Here is an 18624-nt window from a genome sequence, read left to right on the forward strand (position 1 = left end):
TCACTTTCAGTGTTTATGTTGTTAACAATTCTTGTTTTAGAACTACGCATAATCATAATATACCATGCATATACACGAGTTAGAATAATTACTTACAAAATCAATTGCTATGATATAGGTACGTGTATTTTGCCGTCATAGATTTGTTAGCAATGACTGCTATAGTATTGTGTGAATAACAATACGGGCACCACCAGGGCCACCTTCGCTACACAGGCAATATTCCTTCTATCAGTAGCCTGGACATTATAGCTAATCTGCAGTCCATAGAAATCAGTATTTTTTTTTATCGCAGGCTCATTTTTATCGTGCCAGTTTTATAAAAGCATGGTGCGTAACGCATGGTTCATTCTATAACTTAAAAAAAAAAGACTTTAGCTGGCGAGTGGCGATAATACTTATTAAGTAACTGTCGAAATATGAATTGATACAGTCAATTATCTATTATGATTACAGGGGAGAACGAGAACGAATTAAGCGTTTAGTTAGTCTTCTGTATGGTGGGGAGAGCCCAGGATATGACTACCGCTGTATAACAAGGCATTCTGTAATTTGAGACGACTAATGTGGGACCAACGAGTCAAAGATTTTCCTGTCTTTTGTTTAGGACATTGAAAAGGCCAAAACTGATCGCCACGACACTCTAAAATAATCTGGTCCTTCCTGTCTGTCCACTTTGTCTTTCTAACCTTTATTTACTTTCCTTAATTCATTGTTATCTTCTGTCAGTCGTCCTCACAAGCGTGACCCTGACTCTGTGAAAAGAAACATTAAATTGCTATACACGATAAAAAATCCAGCACGATTCCGAATTATACTTTTCTGCCAATGGCTGCATTTAAAAATATCAAAATACATGTAGTAGTCTTTCAAGCAGAATTTCTTCAGCTGAATACTTTCTAGGAATACCCCCCCCCCCCCCCCCCCCCGTTTTTTTTTAACAGCTAGACTCGGAGTCTCAGCTGAAGTTGTCAAAGACCGTGTGATGGCGGCCTAGTGTCTATACATTAATTACATTATAATTTCCCATGCCCCCTTCCTGTTATGAACCATCTAGACTGTTATCGTCATTATTGGTAATTCTTATATCAATGTTTCTACTCGAATTAAACAGTTTTTGGAAATCTTCGTTAGGAAAACCTTCAATATTTGTTTTAGTTGTGTAAATCAGTGTCCCTGGTAAAAGGTTATTTCTCATATAGACCCCGTTCTTGTCCAGGGAATGCAGCAACATCATCACTTTAGCAACCAGTAACTTCATGTAGTGGTGTCAACCTGATATCGTACATATACACTATTATCGCACAAACCGCCTTCTTTGTTGTCCACATTTATTGAGTTCGATTTTTATCGTGCATGCCAAAATGTATATTAAAAAATAACATTTTGGCTTAAAAATGAATTATTTTTGCCTCCCATCTTAATTGTTTTTGTTATGCATATTTCTATATTCTGTAAACATGCCATACATTTTTTAATTTATTTGTCAAAACACAAATGGGATTAGACACAAGTATAAAACTTATAATCCGTCTTTTCCCGTATAACATAAATGATGAAATGAATATACATGACCGAAAATAATGACAATTGATGATGATGTGAACATGTCAAAAATTAGCTATAAGATCACATTTACCATTTACATATGTCATATTATGAAGTCGCTGTACCCGCATGTCTGGATTGAATATGAGTTAATCTACAATGTAAAGCTAAGCTATGGAGATACAGTAAAAAAAAAAAGTGCATTTGGCTAAATTGCTTGCTCTAGTAGAATTTTCAAATAATGTTCATTGTTATTAGGATCAGCAAAAGTGAATGCTGCACATATACACTAAACGTGCAGCATGTGTATTACAAATAAACTTCAATTATCAGAGTTAATGACTATAGTACTGATTTACGTATCCATATGTATGCATGTATGCAATTACAGAAAATATAAATAAATATACCAACAGATTGCTAGATTCGATAGACGTAGAATATTGAAATACATTACATTTAACATCAGGAAACTATTGTTTGCACATGAGCCGTAATAACTTATAAACATAATCAGTAAATAACATATTATAAACAACCAATTCATTAGTTTGTATCTTGATAGCCAATTGACAGAGCACATTTGAACGTATTAGCCTACTTAACACTAAAAACATGTTCTCTGACTTTCTGAAATTGAGTTTGAATGGTGTATGTTTAACAAGTTAGATAACAAATATGTGACCCATTGGTACAGATCCTTCGAAAAGCCATACTTTTACAAAAAGGTAAAAAAATAATAAAAAGAATGTATATTGTTAAGTATTGGAACTATAGTCAAACCTTTCAATAATTGTTTCAAGATTATGAAATGTATCTGTTTTAATTTAGGTATTGACAAGTGACGTTATATGTCTGTTTAATGATCAATGTTGGTATGCATGTATTATTCCAGAAACATATATATGTTTTTGATTAATCTAATTATCACCAGCAAAGCCTGAACCATCCCCGACAGAAAATCTCTCGGGAAATACAGAATTGTCTCCCTTAGAGCAGCTCTTCAATTGGGAATAATTTTCCATTTCCTGCTGTCAATGAAACTCCGAAACTTGTCAACAAAATGAGAATGCTATGATATAACTAAGCCAGCTAAAGTTGGTTTTTAGTCCAAAATGGAAGGTAAAGAAGGACACGAGCTGTTTCCGGAACCAAAGAGTCCGCAAGCAGCCGCAGCCAGTAGCGAATCAATCTCCACATCGGAGCGCTCTGCATCGTTTCCCCACGAAACATCCAGCACCAGTTCCAAAGAATCAGAATCGCCATCGAAATCACTGTGTTCTTCGTCCTCTACATCATCGGAGCATGTTCCTGCTGAAATTATTCCTCTAAAGGTTAGTAAACACATGCTGATAAATGCCCAATATCAGCTTATATTAATGGGGGAAACCGTCAACTTGATAAAACAGTATTTTTTTGAAATATATAATATTTAATGGCGATTTCATTTACGACAAGGTAAATAACATTTTGCTAAAATATGTTTACTGAAAGTGTTGTCTACCTAGAAACTCGATGTTACACTAACGGCAATATTGCATCAATTTTTGGTAGGTCTACTTTCAAATGTACAAATTAAATCATTATGATTCTTGCATTTTTACGATGTGTTATTGTAACATTATTTATGACTAAATAGGCTAAGTGCGACTTGATTTTTTAAAAGTTAACTTTAGAGTGATTTTGACTATTTTTAGTAACAAAACTATATCTCATATACGCAAGTTGGTGGTTTTCCCCAACCTGAATATTTATGTATACTTGTTACTCTGCTTGTATCTGGTAGGGGGAAACCACCAACTTGCATCTATAGACTAGTACTCTTTTCTATAATTCACAATTAACTCTCCTGTTATATATATATATATATATGTACTGTAGTATAAATAAAGTATAGTATAGTGGATTGATACCCATAATGGAAAGTATTTCTATTACACCTAAATATATGTGTAGTGTAGTGTTATAAGCTGTAAATTGGGAGATTATAGTTGGAGGGAGCAATAAAATGTGAAAACAGGTTGTAATCTCTGAACTATAGGTTGTGGCTAGCGATACGACCACACATTTGGAATATTCCTCACCAGTATTGTCAGTTGTTAACAAAAGCGATGCCCAGCTCATAGAAAATGTGCAGAGACGTGCCACTAAAGTGACTACATTTGTATTTGGACCAATTATAAATTAGGAATAACAGCTACATGTATCAAGAAAGGTTTGTCCACCTTATGGGCTACCATCAGTTCAATACAGGCTCCTGAGAATGGACATGATCTAAGTTTACAGAATTCTCGAGCTCACTGAAATGGATAAATGTTACAAAGCCACACTGTTACAAATGCAAGAGGAAGACACAACCAGGGGTCACCAAAAAAAAACCCCTCATCAAATTAAAGGACACTATAGACTAACAGTACAAAAAAATTGTCTTTCAAAGATAATAAGATACTGCAGGGCTTAAGCTTTTTCTTAGGGATTTTTAGGTGCTGTTAATGGACCCAATTTCCAAAAGAAATTATTTCATATATATTCAAGCCAATTCCCAGAATTTGCAGCTTACTCCTGAAAATATCTCTCCTAATTCACCAATTTTCATCCCAAAATGAGATGAAAATGTCCCATCCTAATATAAAAACCAGAGAGAAAAAAGTCTGCCCTGCAATAGCTAATCTGACGAAGTTGTGTCAGCCACCACTCTTAACCAGTTCAAATCATTACTAGATAAATTATGGAAGAACATGAACATTAAATTCTGTCCAGACTTACTGCTACCAAAACCAACCGGAACCGAAAAAACTAATATTGTTATTAGTCAAAGATCAAGAGAATGCCTATAGTAGTAAACTTTGACGACAGGTAACAGGTAAATCTAGGGGAATGATAAGTCATTATAAGAGAGAGAGTATATGTAGTCTAAAAAACTGAGGTTTATAGCAAATGTCATCTAATTCATTTTAGCTGAAGGAAATTCTCATAAGTCTGATAGTAAACAATAGTGGTGTAACGATTCACTGATGCATTGATGTATTGGATCGCAGAGTGATGCATCGATGCATCGTCTATCCCTGATTTTTATCGCGATACTTGAAAATTTGTAGTTATCCCCCTTGACCAATGATAGCTTTGTAGTAAACAACATGGCTGACAAGGCCGTTCTAGCAGCTTATAAAGCTGCCTGTTGGAGTTCTTTCAAATAAAAATGATCTAAATTCAAGAACGCTTTGTGGAAAACAGACAAAACATATGTTTTTTGTAACAAATGTAGACAAAGACTCAAATATTCCGGAAATACCAGAAACAAAACATGACTACTGTACGATGGAATTCCAGATATCTGTTGGGTCATCAGCTTACATATTGTGATACGTATCGTATTGTGACCCCTGTATCACGATACGAATTGTATCACTACCCACCTTGCGATACACACCTCTAGTAAACAATGGATATATTATATTACTCAAAATAATTCATACAATTTCATTATCTAACAGGTTCTGAGGGATTCTACTAAACTTGGACAATCTGATGATCCACCTCTTCTTCAGGGAGAAAAAGTCCAGGGAATAGGTAAGACATTTGTAACATTCATTCCATTAACAATAAGTTTGTGAGATGTATATCATATCTTAGACGTTAACTTTAATGTGTGATACTATAATACTGAGCATAGTTCTGTTTTAGCTAACTAAACTAATTTTATTCTGTGTTTGTTTTTATTGATAAGTTGCATTAATCACCTATATTGTAGCCATAGGATAAAACTCTGTCTCTGTTGTGCCTCAGGTGTACTGTTTTACCACATGTTATGACATTGAGTTGGATTTTATTATCTTAGCTGCATATGAAAAAGAATTATAATAAGATAATATACAAGTGTACCATATACTAAATAAAGGCATGGTTGTATCATGGAGATTTAAAATTAAGAATTAAGATTAGTAAGGAAAACATATTAACTACAATGTATTATGTGTTTGTTAACACAGGAAAGGATGTGACCTATCTATGTCCATACAGTGGAGCTGTCAAGGGTACCCTTACTGTCACAAACTACAAACTTTACTTCAAAAGTTCTGAGAGGGTAGGTAATCATACTACTGGCAGTCACTCATATCAGGCATTGGTAGATTAAAAATATAGCATATTAAATTTTTTTATTAAAAAGCAAAACATCAGAAGTAAAACAGAATATTCAGCTTCATTGTGCATGTTTGATAGATACTTGTCTGTATGCCTTAATTATTTACAAACATTTCTGCAGTTTTAATTTTATTTTGTAATAGAGAAGAAATGTTGAATACAGATACACATCTATTGTGAAGATTTTAAGTTAAGACGTGCAGTGTCACTGTTTTTCAGGAATCACCTTTTATCCTTGATGTGCCGCTTGGTGTCATCAGCAAGATAGAAAAGATAGGGGGTGCTACCAGTCGAGGGGAAAATTCCTACGGGATAGATCTCCTATGCAAGGTAATTATCATCTCTCTTTAATTTTTCTCCTCATAATTTTCAATACTCCACCCATTCCTAATATAAATACATGTATCCCAATTTTGAAGGTGAGTATTTCAAGAATTGGTTAAAAAAATGGTAAAAGTTAAAATTTGACTAAAAATAAGGAGGATATGTTTTCTCTCCTGGCATTTTACTTGACTAATGTTTTAGTTTACATTTGCATCAAACTTAATGTTTCATCAAATTAAACATTTCAAAATATTTTGTTATGTTCAAAATTATGTATTTTGTCCCCCATCCACCCCTGATAAAGATGAAAAACATGAACATATCTTGTCAACTGAAATGTCATCACTTCTGGTGCTGAAACAGTAGATGAATCAGCAGTCACCATGGAAGGCTTTAGAAAAGAAAGGACAGGAGACTTGATTGCTACTTCAGCTGTTTCTGAAACGTTACACAATGTGGCAAACTTTTTTATGACCATTTGTTTTTCAGGACATCAGAAACTTAAGGTTTGCACACAGACAGGAAAATCATTCAAGAAGACAAGTGTTTGAAAAAATTCAGCAGTATGCCTTTCCCATCACAAATAAACAGGTAATGTTAGATTTCAATGTACCAAGAAGGAAATTGATAAACAGCAGTAATAATTGGTTGTGTAGTCGTAAAGAATGTTTACTTAATCTCTTTCTATAACATATATCCTCTTCATTTCAACAGCCAATATATGCCTTTGATTTGGCCGAAGACTATGGAGAAGATGGATGGAAAGTGTTTGACCCAATAGCAGAATTTAAACGCCAGGTATGGTGAATTAAGCTTTACTGTTTGACACAGCATCAGTATATGGAGTTTGATATCCATGTGGCAACAGGGTAATGTATTATCAAGACTGTTCATAGCACACAATGACTCCAATTTTTTTCAGGATAAATCTGTTAGCTAGTTTTTTATCAGCATTGACATAAATGTATTCATTATAAAACTTATGATTCCATTTCTATGGATATTTTAAAATTCCAGGGTTTACCAAATGAAAGCTGGAGAGTGACACGGATCAATGAAAATTATGAGTGTTGTGACACCTATCCCTCTTTGGTACGTACATAATAATATGGTATAAAATTGTTAAAGAAAATACATTTTGATATTTTTTTCTGGAAAATTTCATCTGTGTTTAAGTCTCCATAGTATTGGACAGTCAGTTAAAGTAAGAAAAGAAAATTGCCTAAGTACTTAATCAGTGAAGATTAACTCTACCAAGGGATATTCCAGTACATGTAGTACTATTTTGATATTACTTCATTTAGATTAGCGATTATTTGAAATTCAACTTGTGACTATGTCAGGAACTTTCCAATTAAGATGAGTTTTCCAGAATTATTTATTCATTTCGGAAGTTTTAAGGTAACATCACACACTATCATTTGTGATACATGACAGAATGTGAAAAATGATAATTGTCATAAATATTGAGGTTGTTTTTGTTCCCAGTTTGTCGTGCCTGCTGCTACAACAGATGATGACATCAAACAAGTGGCCAGTTTTAGAACTAAGGGCAGACTACCTGTAAGTCTGGGCTACAGAAATTTTAGCAGTCATGGAAGTATTATATTATTAACAGAAATAGAACCAGCTGTAGTGACTTTAGCACACTTGATTTCTATCTATACTTCACACCATTGTTGTAGACAAACACTCTCATGAATATGATCTTACAACCTGTAACATTTACACAGTACAGCTCACCGTTATATCATCACTTGTTACTGCCAAATTGGTGTGCCAACAGGTCTCAAAGGTCTCTTTTTCTTATCTCATTGTGTCTAGATTTTTGTACTTCATCAGAACATCAATTGACAAATGAAGACATTGACAGATGAGTTATTTCTGTGTTAGGTTTTATCATGGATCCACCCTCAAAGTCAGGCCACCATTTCACGCTCTGGGCAGCCACTAGTGGGCGTGGTGAATAAACGTAACAAGGATGACGAACGCTACATACAGATGATCATGGATGCTAACGCACAGTCACACAAACTCTACATCATGGATGCTCGTCCTAGTGTCAACGCCCAGGCTAACAAGGTACTGGATGTCACGGTTGTTTGATAGACAGTGAACTTATATTTACATGGTATTTAGTACTTGATAGTCTTGAATTTTACATTTTAGTTTGTACAATGTAGATTGCTTCTTCAATGTTTAGTTTAACACAGATGATTAATTCTGAACTGTTTTGGATAAGCTTTGTATATTCGAGTACTATTAACCAATGTTTTAGTAACGAAATTCGACTACTGTTGATAAGCTTTATATATGTGAGTACTAAATGTTGAGTACCTGGTAATACATAATAGTATTAAAATTAATAGTCGAATGGAATTGACTTCTGTACTCTTACTATGATAATTATAAGCTATCTATATTCACATTCGGCTACTATGATAAATTATAAGCTATCTATATTCATATTCGGCTACTATGATAATTATAAGCTATCTATTCACATTCGCCAATTTAAGACATGATGGGAGCTTTATGTTGTTATGTTATTCTCTTTACAGGCAAAAGGAGGAGGGTATGAACGAGAGGAAAACTACCAGAATGCAGAGGTTGTCTTCTTAGATATACACAACATCCACGTCATGAAGGACAGGTAACACTTTTATATATTATTTCTTGTCTTTCTTATTTTAGTCCAATATACTTTTATCATTAGGAGAATGATCTAAAAAAAAATGGATCTTTTATGAATGACTGAATTTACCAATTTAGATTAAATGTGGTACAGGCCCAGGTCATGGAGATCTAAATGATTGTCTTTTGTGATGTATTTCAAAAAACATTTCCCATTTTGATGTTTCATGTCTTGTTTGCAGATTATATTTGTTAAATTTTTGCCATGAAATTTCATTTCTACGTATAGGTGATATCAGTTGAAATCAGGGTACAGGTATTTAAGTAATAACATGTGTCATGTGAAGAAGTAGAAACGAAGACTTTACAGAATTCTGTAAACTTTTACATGAACAGCTTGAGGAAGTTGAGAGATGTGGTGTTTCCTACGATAGACGACGCCCACTGGCTGACTAACATCGAATCAACACACTGGCTGGACCACGTAAAGGTAAGGTCCTGAATCATATCAATGAAGGCTTGGGGCTTTCCCAGTAAATATCTATCTACGCCAGGACTCCAGGTTTGGTTAAGGGGTACCACCCATAGAAGAATTTATTTAGTAAATTACATAGAAGTAATAGGAAGGCAATCCAACCATGTATAGAACTGATTTATTGTGGAGTCCTGGGGTCAGGTAGATATTTCAATGGAATAGTCCTTACATAGAGTACAAGGGGTAGACACCTGTTGGTATCACTGAATTCTTGAGACATTTGACACAGATAATTGTAATATGATGAATACATTACTGTTAAATCTGTGTTAATTAAGATAATAGAGAATCTCATTTACACTGTTACCATGATTTTAGTGAAATGTTGATGTTTGTAATATATGGAGGGAGATATATAGAGTAGTTTGGGGAAGGAAGGAGGTTGGGGTTGGGTTGGGAGGTAATAAAAAGAGACCACAAAACATGTTTGTAGTTTTAAATGCAAGCTGAGACTTTAAACTGGAAATGAAATTCAGAGCATTATATAATAGTCATGTTGTAGCTATGATAAAAGAAAGGGCATTGTATCAACTTTATATATACACGTACATTGTATACTAGTATAGCTAGGTATATTAACTACATGCTTATTTAAGAAAAAAGAAAAATATCAAACAAGAACCAAATAATCATGGGAACAACCATCCACACTTTCATTCATGATAAAAATCATTCAGTGCTCTTTAATCCCAGACCAAAACTGTGAATAAGTTTCAGTATATGTACGGTAGTCCTCAGTTGTGAAAACTAATATCTGGCTACTGGTATCTGAAATTAGTATTTGTGAAGTTTTGTTTTGCTGTTAACGTATTGTTTATATGAAAGAATAGTAAAATTTGGAACTAATAAAAAGGATTTTTAGGAAGAGTATATGCAGAAAACAACTTAAGTAGTAACTAAGACTGGAATGTATACAGAAAACAACTTAAGTAGTAACTAAGACTAGAATGTATACAGAAAACAACTAAAGTAGTAACTAAGACTAGAATGTATACAGAAAACAACTTAAGTAGTAACTAAGACAAGAATGTATACAGAAAACAACTAAAGTAGTAACTAAGACTAGAATGTATACAGAAAACAACTTAAGTAGTAACTAAGACAAGAATGTATACAGAAAACAGGTATTAAAAGTAGTAACTAAGACAAGAATGTATACAGAAAACAACTATTAAAAGTAGTAACTAAGACAAGAATGTATACAGAAAACAACTGAAGTAGTAAGTAACTAAGACTGGAATGTTTACAGAAAACAACTAAAGTAGTAACTAAGACAAGAATGTATACAGAAAACAACTTAAGTAGTAAGTAACTAAAACTGGAATGTATACAGAAAACAACTAAAGTAGTAACTGAGACTAGAATGTATACAGAAAACAACTTAAGTAGTAACTAAGACTAGAATGTATACAGAAAACAACTTAAGTAGTAACTAAGACTAGAATGTATACAGAAAACAACTTAAGTAGTAACTAAGACTAGAATGTATACAGAAAACAACTTAAGTAGTAACTAAGAGCAGAATGTAACTAAGACAAGAATGTATACAGAAAACAACTTAAGTAGTAACTAAGACAAGAATGTATACAGAAAACAACTTAAGTAGTAAGTACATTTTACTGCACATAAACTGAAAGATACCAGTAGTGATATGTGATGTTTGCTTTCATCATTCAATGCATTTTCTTGTTCCAGCAAATTTTGTCTGGTGCACTGAGGATAGCTGATAAACTGGAGTGTAACAAGACCTCTGTACTGGTACACTGTAGTGACGGCTGGGACCGGACAGCCCAGGTATACTCGGCATTGCTTGTAGTCATCACTCATGACTGAAAATTTGTGTGATGATCGTTTTGAAAACTACTTTAATACTTTAAAAATACCAAGTATTACTGCAATAAAATAAATTGCATTAAATGGCCAAATGCTGTTTTATTCCTCATTGAAATGCTACTGATGAGGAAGTTCTCTTGATAAAATACAGACGGTAATCATTCTAGTGTACCACATGACTCAACCTTAAATTCTGCAGAATTTTAAAATTGATTCCTACAGCATAATATATACCACTCAGTATAATATCATTTATGTTCAATACTACCTCAATATATACACCTGTGTCCATTTGCCATCATATTACAATGTAATTTGTGATTACAGCTCACCTGTCTGTCGATGATCATGTTGGACCCCTACTACAGGACTCTGACAGGCTTTGAAGTCCTTGTGGAAAAGGAGTGGCTTAGCTTCGGGCATAAATTTGCACAGGTGAGCTTTAAAATATTAAAAGACTGAAACTTTGAAAATAATTTCATCAAAAGGAGCATTTTAACCCGATCTGTGTTGTAATATTGACAGGGCAACTATGAACATGTACTAATTTTATGTAAAGTAACTTAAATTGCATTGCAATGAATGTTTGTCATTTTCATTAATTTTTTTTATGGACCATCAACATTTTGAGCCATATAAGGTCATTAATTAATCTATTAAGGAGGGCAATAATGTTTTAACAACAAGTCACAACATTTCTTAAAGATTCATCAGTGTGTTTGAAATGATTTATTGTAATGTTACATTGGAAAATCAGAAAAATGACATTTTTAGGAAACAACATCAAATGTTTTGCATATATCTTTTAATACATTGTGCGATATTATATGTATATCTGGTTCAAGGTATTACGGTAGTGATAATTAAATTATACCATTTATATGCCATTTGATAAAAGTTTTCAAAAATCATAATTGAACATTTTTAGACTCTTGTCCTTATCAGATAATCTCCCCTGAAAAAGAAACACTGACCTTTGATGTCATGTTTGTATAGTGATGAATTTTACTGTTTGTGACAGAGAGTTGGCCATGGTGAAGATAAACACTCGGATGCTGACCGTTCACCGGTGTTCCTACAGTTCATCGACTGTGTGTGGCAGATCGTGCGCCAGGTAATGCGGCCACATTTTATAGAAACATTGTTTTGAAATATTTACTCAAAGTTTGTATAAATGACAGTGAATCTATGATGAAAAGTCAGGAATCTGTTAAGTATTAAGTAAGTGAACGGATAAATGAATGTGAACAAAAGGGAGGAACTATGCAAATAATTAAAAATAAAAGATTGCATTTGTGCAAAATTTAAACTGCTTTAAAGCAAATTGTTTAATGGAGAAAGAATGGTCCTCATCCATTTTGCATATTTCATTTCAGTTTCCAAATGCCTTTGAGTTTAACGAGCACTTCCTGATAACTATAATGGACCACCTGTATAGCTGCCTGTTTGGGACATTCCTCTGTAACTGTGAACAACAGAGACATAAGGAGGTAGGCAGTGGCTTGGTAACGAAATATATATCTACATGATATATATAACTACTTTATATATTTATATGTTATATATATATATAACTACACGACAATATATATAACTACATGATATATATAACTACATGATGATATATATATAACTACATGATGATATATATATAACTACATGATATATATAACTACACAATGATATATATAACTACATGACGATATATATAACTACACAATGATATATATAACTACACAATGATATATATAACTACACAATGATATATATAACTACATGACGTTATATATAACTACACGATATATATAACTACACGACAATATATATAACTACACAACGATATATATAACTACACGACAATATATATAACTACACAATGATATATAACTACATGACGATATATATAACTACACAATGATATATATAACTTCACAACGATATATATAACTACACAATGATATATATAACTACATGACGTTATATATAACTACATGACGATATATATAACTACATGACGTTATATATAACTACACAACGATATATATAACTACACAATGATATATATAACTACACAATGATATATATAACAGTTACTATACAATGATATATATAACTATACAATGATATATATAACTACACAATAATATATATAACTACATGACGTTATATATAACTATACAATGATATATATAAGTACACAATGATATATATAACTACACAACGATATATATAACTACATGATATATATAACTACATGACGATATATATATTACTACACAATGATATATATAACTACATGACGATATATATATTACTACACAATGATATATATAACTACATGACGATATATATATTACTACACAATGATATATATAACTACATGACGATATATATTACTACATGACGTTATATATAACTACATGACGATATATAACTACACGACGATATATATAACTACACATCGATATATATAACTACATGATATATATAACTACACAATGATATATATAACTACATGACGCTATATATAACTACATGACGATATATATAACTACATGACGTTATATATAACTATACAATGATATATATAACTACATGACGTTATATATAACTACACAACGATATATATAACTACATGACGATATATATATAACTACATGACGATATATATATTACTACACAATGATATATATAACAACATGACGATATATATTACTACATGACGTTATATATAACTACATGACGATATATATAACTATACAATGATATATATAACTACACAATGATATATATAACTACACAATGATATATATAACTACATGACGATATATATAACTACATGACGTTATATATAACTACACGACGTTATATATAACTACACAATGATATATATAACTACACAATGATATATATAACTACATGACGATATATATAACTACATGACGATATATATAAATACATGACGATATATATAACTATATGACGATATCACCACCATTACTTTAGCTTTATACATTCTAATACACTCGAGTTAAAAAGTGTAAGCTATTTAACTAGTATTGATATTGAGAAAATAGTTCTTAATATTAAAGTATTAAATAAGAAAATAGTTCAAATTAAGTTCCATGTCAACTATATCAGAATCTGAACAATAATATTACAAAGTTTTATAACACGTATAAATTCTATTTATTATTTGGTGACCGTCTTATTTCTGTTTAGAACCTGAAACAGAAGACTGTTTCTCTGTGGTCGTTTGTGAACTGTCAGAAGGAAGAGTTTATTAACCCACTGTACGCAGCCTATCTTCACCAGCATGTGCTCTTCCCAGTGGCCAGTATGAGGAGGATTGAGTTATGGACTGGATACTACTGTCGCTGGAACCCACGCATGAGGCCACAGGTAAGGTCTTAACTTTACTGAAACCCACGCATGAGGCCACAGGTAAGGTCTTAACTTTACTGAAACCCACGCATGAGGCCACAGGTAAGGTCTTAACTTTACTGAAACCCACGCATGAGGCCACAGGTAAGGTCTTAACTTTACTGAAACCCACGCATGAGGCCACAGGTAAGGTCTTCACTTTACTGAAACCCACGCATGAGGCCACAGGTAAGGTCTTCACTTTACTGAAACCCACGCATGAGGCCACAGGTAAGGTCTTAACTTTACTGAAACCCACGCATGAGGCCACAGGTAAGGTCTTTACTTTACTGAAACCCACGCATGAGGCCACAGGTAAGGTCTTCACTTTACTGAAACCCACGCATGAGGCCACAGGTAAGGTCTTCACTTTACTGAAACCCACGCATGAGGCAACAGGTAAGGTCTTAACTTTACTGAAACCCACGCATGAGGCCACAGGTAAGGTCTTCACTTTACTGAAACCCACGCATGAGGCCACAGGTAAGGTCTTAACTTTACTGAAACCCACGCATGAGGCCACAGGTAAGGTCTTCACTTTACTGAAACCCACGCATGAGGCCACAGGTAAGGTCTTAACTTTACTGAAACCCACGCATGAGGCCACAGGTAAGGTCTTCACTTTACTGAAACCCACGCATGAGGCCACAGGTAAGGTCTTCACTTTACTGAAACCCACGCATGAGGCCACAGGTAAGGTCTTAACTTTACTGAAACCCACGCATGAGGCCACAGGTAAGGTCTTCACTCTACTGAAACCCACACATGAGGCCACAGGTTAGGTCTTAACTTTACTGAAACCCACGCATGAGGCCACAGGTTAGGTCTTAACTTTACTGAAACCCACGCATGAGGCCACAGGTAAGGTCTTAACTCTACTGAAACCCACGCATGAGGCCACAGGTAAGGTCTTAACTTTACTGAAACCTACGCATGAGGCCACAGGTAAGGTCTTCACTTTACTGAAACCCACGCATGAGGCCACAGGTAAGGTCTTAACTTTACTGAAACCCACGCATGAGGCCACAGGTAAGGTCTTAACTTTACTGAAACCCACGCATGAGGCCACAGGTAAGGTCTTCACTCTACTGAAACCCACGCATGAAGCCACAGGTTAGGTCTTAACTTTACTGAAACCCAAGCATGAGGCCACAGGTTAGGTCTTAACTTTACTGAAACCCACGCATGAGGCCACAGGTAAGGTCTTCACTTTACTGAAACCCACGCATGAGGCCACAGGTAAGGTCTTCACTCTACTGAAACCGACGAAGGAAGCCACAGGTAAGGTTCTTAATTTTCACTTAAACTTATGCACTATTTCTGGCCGTGATAATTGATATACCTTGAACGTATAGTTGTAACATTTGTTGTAATTTTCTTAATTGTTAAATTGTTTGTCGTAAAGGAACCCATACATCTGAGGAACAGAGAGCTGATTATACTAAAAGCTCAGCTTCAAAAGACAGTGGAGGAACTACAGGAGGAACTTGAGGCCAGAAACTCCGGAGGTGGACTCGCTCCGGGACGTCACAGTCCCCCAAGGATATCGGCTCCCATCAATGTCTAGTTCAGGAAAGATTTATAGCATCGTAAAAATTAACATGATAAAAAGGTGCTTGGTTTTAGAGATTGTTAGAATTCAAATTTCACAAGGTTGACTGTTTGCACTTTGAGTTGATCTGTAATGTATAATTATGTGTAAACCATGCAAATAGGATGTCGTCAATATGCAGGGGAGACAATCCCTGAACAAGGGAGGTAATTCATACCTAAAACTAGTGTATGTACAACAAAGATTAGAGGAAGAGGGAGGCTAATATGCTTAGATAAGTAATTCATCCTAAGAATGAGGTGGCCTTTTATTGACAGGGGAGCTAACCATTACACAGGGGCCCAATATTTATTTACCAATACAATGTAAGTATTTTCTTGTTTAGGATGTGGATACTTCACCTGGATGTATTTTCCTAATTTATGAAGAAAGGTAGAGGGGAAATGGACCATACATAGTAATGTTTTATATACCGATCTATAAACTGTTGAAATAAGGACATTGTCTCAAAGAAACTGGTTCAGTGTTCAAACAGTTACTATGATATACTTAATTCGTAGCAAACAAAGTTCTATATTTTCATTCTAGAATATATTTCATCGTGACCCCATAATATGAAATCAAGTGACTTTTATTGAAAATAAATTGTATTTATATAGAATTGTTCAATGTTCATTAGATTTGTGTGATCACAATTCAACACTTCATCTTAAGTTCAGTTTATTATGTATGAAAATAGGGACAAATTTATTGATAACTGATAAACAAAATATATATAACATGTTCATGTTGTTATAGTTAGGTATTTACCATGAAAATTTAAAACTGGTCACAAGCCATGAGATATATGCTATTTTCATCTTCACAAGTCGTAAGATAATATGTTTTTTCAACTTCATTTTACCAGTAACATGGGAAAGCTAATTGTGCAGTGAACAGATTAGATTTATGATAGTTTCAATAGTGTCCATTCGTTTCTTGGAAAGGGAAGGTTAGGAGTGTTGGCAGTGGTCACTAATCGTTTTTATTAACAGTATTGATTTTTGTGCTTAAATATGTATATACTATACTATACCTTTATATTGAAATAAGGCATTGTCCGAGACATACATATGTGCAATATATTATTTAATGTAAAGATTGAAAGAGAAGCTCTGGTAATTAGAATGTTAAAGCATGTGAGGGTGGGTGGGTGTGTCTAAAAGGTGTGAAAGAGGGGAAGTGTCTACATGGTGTGAAAAAGAGTTGGTGTGTGTGTGTGTGTGTGTGTGTGTGTGTGTGTGTGTGTGTGTGTGGGGGGGGGGGGGGGGGGGGGGGGGGGGGGGAGTGACAAAGGGAGTGTAAGATTACACAGAGAGGGAATCTGACTGTTAGTTTGACAGGGATGCTTTAAATTTGAGATGTGCACAATCATTCATGATGCTAAATAGAGGTTGCATATTTATAAGGTGTTGAGGTGTGATGGAGGAAGTGTATGTCTGGTTTTTCTGCCTGGTAGGTACGAGAGTGAGTCTGCATCAACTAGGAGAAAGCTGATTTTCGCATGCAAGTACATCTACTGCATTTCCAACAATAGCCAAATATTAGATGTAAAAAACCTTATAGGATGGTGGATTGTACCATGATAGTACTAAAATCAGGTCTGGAACCCCTATTTATAAACAGGGATATTGCCCATTGTCCACTCTGTGCAGGGCGTATCTTGTCCATCACCAACAGATACTCAATTATCATGTTGCATACTGAAATTTGGTCAACTGTCCTATTATATAAAGATAAATGGTTCTTTGTCGATTTTACATCAAAGTTTAGATAATTGGAGGTAGGAAACTTTTGGATTGCTGAAACAAACCTTTTTTTAATTACCTTTGTTTTAGTCGTTAACCTGTTTAATTTTAAACAGTTTCACTTGCATTTATGTCATAAAATGTTTTATACTTGTTTGTAATTTTCTGTTGTGTAATAATAGACCTGTAGAATTTATACAATGAGTTTTGATAACCCCTCATGTAAACATGCATGCTGTCCCATGTTCTGATCAGAAATGTCAATTTTGTATTAGTATCATGTAATATTTTTTCAATGTCAAGCATACTCTTTTTGATAGTATTGATAGTAAAGTTTTGTCAAATTTTGATTATTTCTCTTAATTTTGAAATACATCTTATTAATGATTAAAAGATAAATTAATATGCAATGAATAAAAGATAGTATTGAAATTGTGTCTGGTTAATTTTTTTCGGTCATCTGACCCAGAGCATCATGATGATCTATAGTCATTGTGCTTTGTCTGTCGTCCGCCTTGCATAAACTTAACGCATTTCAAACCTCTTCTCAAGTTCCACCAGTGGGACTGAGCTCTAACTTGCCCGAAATGATCCTTAGATAAAACCACATTTTAAACTTCTCCAGTTTCACTGGTGCAATTGAGCTGGAAATTGGTGGGAGTGTTGAGGAAGGGGAGACAACAAAGTTGTTATTTTTTTACCTCGTAAAAAGTTTGACATGGCAGCCATGGAGGCAATTTGTAATGTGATTGCGCAATCATAGTTTTCTTGAACAACACCTATTTCAAACTTCTTAAGTTCCACCAGTGGGATTTAGCTCTATCTTTCCTGAAATGGTCATGAGA

At 34.0% G+C, this 18624-nt stretch overlaps 1 protein-coding gene across 1 annotated transcript; it reads left to right on the plus strand.

The window, feature by feature from the left end:
- Positions 1-2530: 2530 nt before the first annotated feature.
- Positions 2531-16029, plus strand: LOC117329215 (myotubularin-related protein 2-like). Its single transcript, XM_033887034.1, has 17 exons — positions 2531-2882; positions 5043-5118; positions 5538-5632; positions 5911-6021; positions 6505-6606; positions 6730-6813; positions 7033-7107; positions 7504-7578; positions 7909-8097; positions 8577-8668; positions 9046-9139; positions 10880-10978; positions 11345-11452; positions 12039-12131; positions 12394-12507; positions 14240-14419; positions 15846-16029. The coding sequence occupies exons 1-17, from the start codon at positions 2664-2666 to the stop codon at positions 16005-16007; spliced, it is 1968 nt and encodes a 655-aa protein (XP_033742925.1). The 5' UTR covers positions 2531-2663; the 3' UTR covers positions 16008-16029.
- The last annotated feature ends 2595 nt before the right edge of the window (positions 16030-18624 follow it).

This window comes from Pecten maximus, chromosome 6 (genome assembly GCF_902652985.1).
Source record: "Pecten maximus chromosome 6, xPecMax1.1, whole genome shotgun sequence".
Taxonomy (NCBI): Eukaryota; Metazoa; Mollusca; class Bivalvia; order Pectinida; family Pectinidae; genus Pecten; species Pecten maximus.

Excerpts from the sequence above, each read along its gene's own strand:
- LOC117329215 (XM_033887034.1), top strand. The coding sequence starts at position 2,664 with ATGGAAGGTAAAGAAGGACACGAGCTGTTTCCGGAACCAAAGAGTCCG. Across the intron at positions 5,119-5,537 it reads AGAAAAAGTCCAGGGAATAG|GAAAGGATGTGACCTATCTA; the intron begins GTAAGACATTTG and ends TTGTTAACACAG. Across the intron at positions 8,669-9,045 it reads ATCCACGTCATGAAGGACAG|CTTGAGGAAGTTGAGAGATG; the intron begins GTAACACTTTTA and ends TTACATGAACAG.